Source organism: Solanum tuberosum, unplaced genomic scaffold (genome assembly GCF_000226075.1).
Source record: "Solanum tuberosum cultivar DM 1-3 516 R44 unplaced genomic scaffold, SolTub_3.0 scf00008, whole genome shotgun sequence".
Classification (NCBI taxonomy): domain Eukaryota; kingdom Viridiplantae; phylum Streptophyta; class Magnoliopsida; order Solanales; family Solanaceae; genus Solanum; species Solanum tuberosum.
In genome coordinates this window covers 109,520-120,231 of record NW_006238934.1, presented here as the reverse complement: position 1 = coordinate 120,231, position 10,712 = coordinate 109,520, and the positions used below count along the sequence as shown (strand labels likewise).

The window sequence follows — 10,712 nt, the reverse complement described above, 5'->3', positions numbered from 1 at the left end:
ACGGTGAGAGAAATTGATGGAGTGCGATAAGAAAAAAAAAACAGTTTAAATTTATTTTATATAAAAAAATTATTTTTCTAGGATAGTGATTCTTTAATGTTTAACTTTAATTAATATTAATAATTTATTTAATATATCAATGTTGAATGTTTTGTCCTTGTAAAGTGTTATGTGAAATTTTTTTAAAATAAAAGAAAAAGTATAGTACACGCATCAGGAAGAGGAAGAGAGGAGATTTGTCCCTTTCATTCCCTCTTCTTCATCATCTTTTGTGAGTAGATGTTATTTTGCTGGGTTTTGTCTCTACGTTGAAAGAAATCCACTAATGTTACAACACGTGGAGGAGAATACATGATTGTACTGGCCCCTTTTTTTCATATATAAAATTTAAAAAATTACTCAAACAAATAAAATAAAACTACTTGTACAAATCATAAATTTTGTAAGTAATTTTCAATTATTTTTGATTCCCTATAGATACTTAGGGTCCGTTTGGCCATGCGATATGGTATCATGATATGGAATTATGAGATGAAATTGAAGATTTGTTTGGACATGCGATATGGAATTTTTATTTTGTATATTTTCTCATAAACATAAAAATCCCATAAGTTGTAAAACTATTAAAATAGTCACAATTGTTTATTCAATCTTATCAAATATACAAAAATTATAAAATCGCATAATAAATTATTACGAAGTTATTTGTCTTCACTTAAAGTAATTGTTTCATACTAACTTTAATTTAATTAAAAAATTGAACATAAATTGTACTTGATATGCTCATATCTCTCAACTACTCTTACAAATAACCTATAAAGTAGAAAAAAAACATACATTAATGAGTAAATATTAACTTAGAAGTTAAATACACTAAGATAAAAATTAACAAACATCATTGACTTCTAACCATTTACAAGAAAAAATCAATAGTTAAATATTATTGAATAACGAAATTTTAAAAAGTTACCACAAGTTTGAATCAAAAAACACTTCTAATAAAATTTAATCAAAAAATTATAACTAGTCCACTTGACTAAATATTAATAACTAATTGATCAAATTTTCCCAAGTCCTCAATCAATTGGACTTGATATTCTTCAGTCATGTGAACAAATATTTTGCGAATACTAAGATTAAGAAAGTGCGGCACCGTCAATGAAAATTGTCTTTTATCAATATTATGCTTAGTCATAAGATTAAGACGTTTTTTTTATTATGAAAAATAAAGAAAGTGTTACTCCCTTCGTTCTTATTTATATTCACCAAATGAATTTCTACTTTATCATTTATATTCACCAAATTTAAAGTAATAATAAATTTTATATTGGTGAGAATAATAAATTTTAAAAAGTAATGATGTGACTATAAATTTTATTTACATATGAAACAAATGGTTAGTAGATATAAATGTGGGGTTGTTTTAACAAAATATAAACTCATGGATCAAATATTGTATTAAAATATCTCAAATCATATCATGGTTTTTGGAGAATATGGTATCACCTCTCATGATATGGAATCATGAGATGGAATCAGCGTAAAATCGCATGTCCAAACGCGGATTCCATCTCACGATACCATATCGTGATATGGTATCGCATGGCCAAACGCCTACTAAGTAGAAACAACTTAACTTTATTTTTTACCTTCTTCTAATCGTAAAATGACAACATTTTTTTAATATCTTCTCTCTTTATTATTTAATTTCTTTACAATCTATCTATATCTATGTATCAATCTAAATCTATGTATAATATAAAGTTAGATAATAAAAAGGTGATATGGCACATCTCTATAGCTACAATTCATATTTATCTTTTCTGCTTTTTTTTTTGTTTTTTCTAAAAAAATAGCTTTAATTCCTCATTGTTTCTATTAAATAAGTTTTAATTTGTAATTCAATCTAATGTGTATTCATGTCTAAAGATAAAAAAAAAAAAACGGTTTTCATCCATTGCAACCGTTCTAATCAAAGTCATTACTCAATTTAAAAGATTAATTAGACATTTAAAAATGGAATAATAACCCAATTAAGCTTCAGTTTTAAAACCTTTCATTTTCAATATATATATATATATTTTTTACTAAATGAAGAAAATTAATGATGATTTTTCAAATTTTATATATATATCTTGTGGCGAAGAAATTTGAAATGTCAATGGAGACGGATGACTGGTAAGCTTCGTTAACTTTTGTTTCTTTTTCCTGACCCTTATTTAGGCTTTAGTGGGATTTCCTATTGAATTTCTTTGTGGCGGCTTTGTGAGGTTTGTTTTACTTTTTTTTTGTGCTTTATTTAATTTCTTTTTGAATAAGCAATTGTTTCCTTTCATTAGTATTCATTAATTGTTTTTTCTCTTCTTTTTTTTTTCACTGGGTGTTCGGAGCCCACATAAGAGCTTCGATTAAATCCAAATCGCGCTCTGCAGGGCTCATTCGAGGGTGGTGCTCACAACAGGATTCTCTTCATACAAGGACTCGAATCCGAGACCTCTGGTTAAGGGTAACACTCTCATCAGTGCACCACAACCCATGTTGATTATTGTCTTTTCTCTTCTTTCTTTTTTTGGATCTTTTCTCATTACCCCATTACTACACCTTTAGGATAATCTTTTTTGCTCAAATAATTAATACTCATATTCATAATATTATTTGGTTTTTTATATTGTAATAATATAAACATAGATATTGTAAAACTTTATTGGAAGGAGAACATTAGCATTTTAAGTATTCACGTTTTCAATGCTTATTATGTTTGATGCTTTGGATTGACTTGAAAGAAGATGAAGGCTATTGAATGATGGCTATGGCTTGTGAAAATGAATATCAACAAAAGCTCAAAAAATTGTATATTAATTTCATTTTTTAAAATACTTTAATAATTAAGAACATAAAAATAATACAATTATTTATTTATTTTAATTATTTCATGATTTCTCTTTATCAAACCTCAAAAGTTCATTTTATAAATGGATTGCACCTAGAGTTGCATTCCCCATCATAAATATGATTATTTTTAATCATTTATATGTGTAAGAGCCGTTTTTAAAATTCTGTATTGCGATTCTAATATTAAAAAAAATAATTTATAATGTTTTACTGAATTTTATAGTAACACTATACTAATGATTTGTTTTTCCTATTCCTGACTATATTAATTACTTGCATATTCTCAAATTAAATGGGATAATTAATGGGTAATAATGTTTATACTTCTTCATATTTTATAACATGTTTTTATGCGTGATTTCTGTAATAGCTTTTCTTACATTTTATGCTGAGACTTTGAAAATATATTTTGGTTATTTATCTTTATTATTGTGAAGTTAGAAGACGAAAAAGGAATATGATTGGACAATTTTCAAAAGATAATGCGTAATTATGTGGGAAAGTATTTGAGGAGATTAAGTTAAAAGATTAAAAAGAAATATTCATGTTTTAAAATTTAGTAATACATATACTTGAAGAAAGAATTTGATTTTTCTTGAACTTCTATCCTTTCTTTACATTCTTTTAACAAAAATAAAAATATCATTTCACTTATATAGATTATACACTATACAAGTTTTATAAAGAGGCTCTGAATTTTCAAGTGCTGAAAATCATAGAAAATGTACTAATAATATAATTGATTAAAATATTATATAAGTTTTATGGAAAGGCTCTGAATTTTTAAGTGCTAAAAAATCATAGAAACTTTACTAATAATATAATTGATTAAAATTTAAAATATTTAAAAAGAAATCTAATATCAAAAATTCATACACGCGAAGCACGGAATAAGTTCTCTAGTAAAATGTAAAATAGAACTACTTGTACAAATAAAACAAAAAACTACTTAAATAAATGAATATAAAAGGAAAAAGAGACTCAAACTTGGTTTCATCCACATGTATTTTTTTTTTTTATTACTGTTTGAATGATTGTATATGAATTATTGTCTTCCTTTGAGTACTCTACAAACAACTACCAAAAGAAGACTTACTTTGAGAAGACTTTGGTGCAGAGGAAGAAGACTTTGTGAAGGAGCAAACACAACAATGGCCGATCCTGTAATTGGTGCTACTGTTCAAGTTTTGCTTGAAAAGTTGATTTCTCTCACTATCGAGGAGGTCAACAGCTCAAGGGATTTCAACAAAGATCTCGAAATGTTGACACAAAATGTATCCTTAATCCAAGCTTTCATTCATGATGTTGAAACACCACAAGTTGAGAAACAACAGTCTATCGAACAATGGCTCAACAGGCTTGAGAGAGTTGCTGAAGATGCTGAAAATGTGTTTGATCGATTCAGATATGAATCTCTCAAAACAAAAGTGGTGAGGAGCCCATTGAAAAAGGTCAGTGGTTTCTTTTCTCATACTGCTTTTAAGAGAAAAATGTCTCAAAAAATCAACAACATCAATAAAGAGTTGACGGCTATCAATAAGGTAGCCAAAGACCTCGGTCTACAATCACTCATGGTTCCTTTTCGGAAAATACTACCAATTCGAGAAACAGATTCCTTAGTAGTTGCTTCTGATATTGTTGGTAGAGATTTGGATGTTGCTGAGATAAAGGAGAAGATTTTGAACATGAGAGAGGAGGATATTGTTCTGTCCACCATTCCCATAGTAGGTATGGGAGGTTTAGGGAAAACAACTGTGGCTAAGAGGATTTACAATGATGAACACATCCAGCAAATCTTTGAAAAGAGAATTTGGTTGTGTCTACCTGAAATGTCTGAAACGAAGTGCTTTCTTGAACAAATCCTCGAATCATTGATAGAGAGGAGAATTGAGGTTGAAAGGAGAGATATAATAGTCAAGAAGCTACAAGATGAATTGAGAGGAAAAAAATATTTGCTAGTCCTGGATGATTTGTGGTGTGTTGACTCTACATCATGGCATGAGTTCGTTGACACCTTGAGAGGAATAAATACATCCAGAGGAAACTGCATTCTTGTGACTACTCGTATGAAGCGGGTGGCATCCACAGTAGCAACAGATCTTCATATCTTGGGGAAGTTAACAGAAGATCATTGTTGGTCTATTTTCAAACAAAAAGCATTTGTTGATGGCAGGGTTCCAGAGGAATTAGCGAGCATGGGCAACAAGATTGTTAAAATGTGCCAAGGTCTACCGTTGGCTGCAAGTGCGTTGGGAGGGCTCTTACACAACAAAGAAAAACATGAATGGCAAGCAATTCTTGATGGCAGCCTCCTTGTTGCAGGTGAAGATGATAATGGAGAAAATAGCATAAAGAAAATCCTAAAACTCAGCTATGATTATCTACCATCTCCACATCTGAAAAAATGCTTTGCTTACTTTGCAATGTTTCCAAAAGATTATATGTTTGAAAAGGACCAACTAATCCAACTCTGGATGGCAGAAGGGTTTCTTCGTCCAAGTCAAGAGATCCCTGTGATGGAAGACGTTGGGCACAGGTTTTTTCAAATCTTGTTGCAGAATTCCTTGCTACAAGATGTTGTGTTAGATGAACACAACACTATAACACACTATAAGATGCACGATCTTGTGCATGATTTGGCTGGAGATATCTTAAAATCTAGACTATTTGATCCGAAGGGAGACAATGGAGAAAAACTTTCTCAAGTTCGATACTTTGGATGTGAGTCACCAACGGATCAAATAGATAAGATATATGAGCCAGAACGTTTGTGCACACTGTTTTGGAGAAGCAATTATACGTCTAAAGATATGCTGTTGAACTTTAAGTTCTTGAGAGTTTTAGATTTGTCCAGTTCAGGAATCAAGGAGTTGTCAGCCAAAATGGGGAAGCTGATATACTTGAGATATCTTGATCTCTCGAACACTGAGATCACAGCCTTGCCCAACTCCATTTGCGAGCTCTATAATTTGCAAACATTTAGAGTCATCAACTGCTTTTCACTCCAGAAACTTCCATATGAGATGAGAAATATGATAAGTTTGAGACACATATATTACACTTCTGTTGACGAAACAAGTGGGCATTGGGGAGGATGGTGTCTTCACAATGAACATTTTCAGATTCCACTTAATATGGGGCAATTGACTAGTCTTCAAACCCTCAAGTTTTTCAAGGTAGGTTTAGAGAAAGGTCGTCAAATAGAAGAATTAGGTCATTTGAAAAACCTAAGAGGTGAATTGACAATCAATGGTCTCCAATTGGTCTGTGATAAAGAAGAGGCTCGAACAGCATATTTACACGATAAACCAAATATCTGCAAGCTGGCATATTTATGGTCCCATGATGAATCAGAAGGCTGTGAGATCAATGATGAGCATGTGTTGGATGGTCTTCAACCGCATCCTAACTTGAAAACCTTAGCAGTAGTGGACTATTTAGGGACTAAATTTCCTTCATGGTTCAGTGAAGAGTCTCTACCAAATTTGGTCAAGTTGAAATTAAGTGGTAGCAAAAGGTGCAAAGAAATTCCATCCCTTGGCCAACTGAAATTCCTTCGGCATCTTGAGCTGATAGGATTCCATGAGTTGGAATGCATTGGACCTGCTTTAGATGGTGTTGAGATTAGAAATATTGGATCAAACAGCATTATCCAAGTGTTCCCATCATTGAAAGAACTAGTATTGGAGGATATGCGTAGCCTTATTGAGTGGAAGGGAGATGAAGTTGGAGTAAGAATGTCTCCCAGGCTTGAGAAGTTGCGGATTACAGACTGTCCATTGTTAAAAAGTATTCCGAATCAATTTGAAATCCTCCGTCAATTAGAAATTAGAGGAGTTGACAGTGAAATGCCATTGTTGAACTTGTGCAGCAACTTGACATCTCTCGTAAAGCTTAGTGTCTATGATATGAAAGAGCTCACTTGTCTTCCAGATGAGATACTACGTAACAACGTTTCTCTTCAACAGATAACGATTTTCAACTGCGGAGAGTTTCGTGAATTGCCACAAAGCTTGTACAATCTCCATTCTCTTAAGAGATTAGACATTTACAACTGCACCAATTTCAGTTCTCTTCCTGTTCCCAATGGAGACAACTATTTGACTTCCCTCGAATTCTTTTTCTTATACAATTGTAATGGATTGATCAGTTTACCAATTGGAATGCTAGATCAATGCCGGTCTCTAGAGTTTTTGTGTGTCAGCTGCTGTAACAACTTGGTTTCATTCCCTTTACATGTGTGGGAAATGCCTTCATTTTCATTTTTGGATATAACAGAATGTCCCAAATTGATTAGTGTACCCAAAGTGGGCCTTCACCATCTCACCGGGTTATTGAGATTGGGAATTGGTCCTTTCTCAGAGATGGTGGATTTTGATGCATTCCAATTGATTTTTAATGGCATTCAGCAGCTGTTGTCCCTTCGTGATCTGGAGGTGTACGGACGTGGGCACTGGGATTCTCTGCCCTATCAGATTATGCAACTATCTGACCTAAGAGAGATCACAATAGCTGATTTTGGAATTGAGGCTCTTCCTCCTAGACTTGACAACCTTACTTCTCTTGAAAGTTTGACTCTAGTGAGGTGCAAACAGCTACAACATCTGAACTTCTCAGATGCCATGCCCAAATTACGGCTTCTGTGTATAAGTGATTGTCCATTGTTAGAAGCTCTGTCGGATGGGCTCGGCAACCTTGTTTCTTTGGAAGAATTATATTTACATGACTGCGAAAAACTAGAGCATCTACCGTCCCGAGATGCCATGCGACGCCTCACTAAATTATGGAACATGGGAATTAAAGGCTGCCCAAAGTTAGAAGAAAGTTTCACCAACTACTCCCAGTGGTCCAAAATTTCCCATATTTCAAATATTGAATTAGGTGGGCGGAGAAGGACAACCGTAAGTCTCGGTTTCTCTTTCACTTACTGAGTCGCTCGCATTTTTAATTAGAATATTATTTTCCACGAGTTCCAAAAAAGAAGTTTGGTAAGTAATGTAATAATTTTTCTTGAAATTATTTTGACATAAAAAAAAAAAGTTAGATTAAATCAATTGCATCTGTTGCTATGCTGGATTCTGCTTGTCCACTTGAACTGAATTGCTGTTATTCTAAAAATTATGTTTCTTTTCCTTATAGGTAGCTGGTTCAAAACGTCTCTGTGGTAAATCAAGCCAAATCGTATGAGCAGCAGGCAATTACGTTAGGTAAATTTTCATTTATAATTTATAGGCACTTTGTAATCTACTTGTTTCTATCTTTCTTTTTGTTGGAAACCAATTTTCGGAGGTCTATGCTGATGAATACAACATTACCTTCCTTAAAAAAAAGTTTAATCATGAAAATTTATGATTTCTGCTCATAGGTTACTAGGTACAAGGACATAGTAGAACGTCGTTGTGGTATATCTAGTCAAAATCCATGGGCAGAATCATGTTAGGTATTTTTATTTAGTTGTTAGAGGAATGCTATAACAAGTTTGTAAAGTTTCTTTTTTTTACTTTCCTTTTCTCTCATGAAATAATTTTAATGTTTAACGGGACTTGTCGTGTTTCACAGAGGAACCACCACTGTTATTTTGTATGAAGAACAATCTTCAACTGTAGACTCATTATGGGACACTTTCATGAGTATTTTCGGGGAACTACAGTCTACATATGAAACATCAAAAACTCAAAAGCGTATAGGGTGCTCAATGAGAAGCTACACGGGGTCTATTCTCCATGTAAGTATTGATAACTCTCAAGGAACAATACCAAGTCTCATATATGGTAGAAATCTATATAAGTTTCTTAATAGACTCATAAAAGAATAATCTTTATGTCTTCTGCAGTTCTGGTTTTATTTTCATGCTTAAGACAGTACAACTTTTATGAATATATGAAACACTTCTCGTTACTTTCACCTCACAGGACAATTTCTCCGTTCATTAAAACTTCCGCAAATGAAGGACTTCAACAAAGATAGTTGTCATGAATATTTTTGCAAAGGGTGACCCATTGGCTCTTAAAATGTCCTTAGCAGTATATGTTCATCTTAAACAGGTTTTCCTCTGTCCTTTTTTAGTGGTTACTTGTAATGATCCGCTTCTCCATTCTCCAAGGAGGAAACGTGTGCCAAAACTAACTTTTTACCATTTCCCGTGTTTCAGATTCATGTTTGAAACTCCAGCATGGACCTTCGAAATGCTACTTGTGTTAGAGATGTGTTTGAGTGTCATGATTGGCAAGGGAAATTGCATGTGGCGGAAATTGGAGTGGAAATACTATTTACTTGTATGACTAAGATTTGACAGCAGAGGCGCCTTTCTTTCACAGCATACGTGCCTTTTGGTACAAATAGAGTTCATTTTTCCAACAAACATTTTGAACTTTTATACTTAGCTGCTGCTTCATTGCCTAGTTGTTAGCTTCTGTAATGTACATCTGCTTTTCCTCTTGAAATTTCTCTTGGCTTTTGTTCGCAAGTATAAACAAAAAAGACAGGGCCTACCATTTGCATTGTTTAAATCCAAACAATATGTATTCAAAAGTCACAAGCTACGTGTGTTATTCCAATTTCGTACAGGACTGCATTTTTGTGTCTTTGTATAACATATCGCATTGCTCATTATTCTTTCAGATAGACCAGATTGCACTATGTAGATTAATATCTTCATTCTTGTCATTCTTTCTTTTGTAAGTACCTCCTTTGATTGGCTAGCCACAGGGTTACTGAAACGCAACTCCTCACTAGATGAGATATCAATAACTTTGGTGATCTTACTATTAAAGCATTTATAATTGGAGTAGTTACCATTCGGAGTTAGACAGTATCTACCATTTTGATACCATTTATGCATTTAACTTCCTCCAATACCAATTGCAGTCCACTGGTGTTATATGGTTCCAGAAGTGCTGATCACCTTTTCATATACAGGACATTCACCTATTTGATCCATGACAGATCTTTCTTCATTGCCAATTACCAGACCAGTTTTCCAATGAAATCACAACTTTTTATGTTCAGACCTCCTAATTTCCTTGGCACATACAACTTCTCCTAAGAGACTAGGGCCACTTTCCTTGTCTCATCTGAACTACCAATCCTGTTAACTCATATTTCCCTTACAGAACACCGTAACATTATCAGCAAATATAAGATGTGTCAACTTTTTTCCTTTGCACATTAGATGAAATTGGAAATTTGGTGAATCACTCATTTTCTACAAGACTCTAGAGAGGTACTCTGCCTGAGGTGACATAGGGACTCGCTGCCTGAGGCCTCTCCTCCCTTCAAAGTATCGGTATCCATCTCCGTTTACGTTAATAGTGAACTTGGTTAAGAGATATGACATGTCATCACCAAGTTCCTAAAGTATAGAAATACATGCCCTTTCAGAGCTTCACTGATGAACTCCCAACTGATCATCTCATATGCTTTTCTTAAGTCAATTTTCGTGAGACATTAGGAGTTGTTTTCCTATTATAGTGTGTCAAGATGACATGACAAATAAGGATCTTCCCTCAACAATATACAATGTACACTTTCATTGAAGAAAAGTAATGAATGTTGAATATCTTCTTGGAGCGTCTGTCCTTCGAATGCCTATTTTCAATGTCTTCTTGGAAAATGTTTCCGAGAAAACAAGTAGATTTTTGATTTATTTTTTCATGTTTGGTTGGTGAGTAGAAAATATTTTTCGAAAAAGATTTTGTGTTTGATTTATGAATGAAAAATATTTTTGAGAAATATCTTTTATTTTTACTAGAGTAGAAAATAATTTTTGAAATTGAAAATATTTTTTAAAAACAAACTTAAATTTTTTTTTGGGGAGGGGG

At 33.0% G+C, this 10,712-nt stretch overlaps 1 protein-coding gene across 2 annotated transcripts; it reads left to right on the top strand.

The window, feature by feature from the left end:
- Window positions 1-3,912: 3,912 nt before the first annotated feature.
- Window positions 3,913-9,464, top strand: LOC102589061 (putative disease resistance protein RGA4). Of its 2 annotated transcripts, none has more exons than XM_015309096.1 (7): window positions 3,913-6,110; window positions 7,035-7,793; window positions 8,032-8,099; window positions 8,258-8,332; window positions 8,452-8,617; window positions 8,805-8,936; window positions 9,044-9,464. In XM_015309096.1, exons 1-3 carry the CDS (start codon window positions 3,933-3,935, stop codon window positions 8,077-8,079), a joined length of 2,985 nt encoding a protein of 994 aa, XP_015164582.1. In that variant the 5' UTR covers window positions 3,913-3,932; the 3' UTR covers window positions 8,080-8,099; window positions 8,258-8,332; window positions 8,452-8,617; window positions 8,805-8,936; window positions 9,044-9,464. The 2 variants fall into 2 exon arrangements, with proteins under 2 accessions (XP_015164582.1, XP_015164580.1); XM_015309094.1 differs by having other exon boundaries at window positions 3,913-6,114; window positions 7,039-7,793.
- The last annotated feature ends 1,248 nt before the right edge of the window (window positions 9,465-10,712 follow it).

Bases quoted from the DNA above. Each gene is read 5' to 3' on its own strand.
- LOC102589061 (XM_015309096.1), top strand. From the start codon at position 3,933: ATGAATTATTGTCTTCCTTTGAGTACTCTACAAACAACTACCAAAAGA. The intron at 6,111-7,034 runs TTGAAAAACCTA...AATTGTAATGGA, and splicing joins AAATAGAAGAATTAGGTCAT to TTGATCAGTTTACCAATTGG. The intron at 7,794-8,031 runs GTAAGTCTCGGT...TTTTCCTTATAG, and splicing joins GTGGGCGGAGAAGGACAACC to GTAGCTGGTTCAAAACGTCT.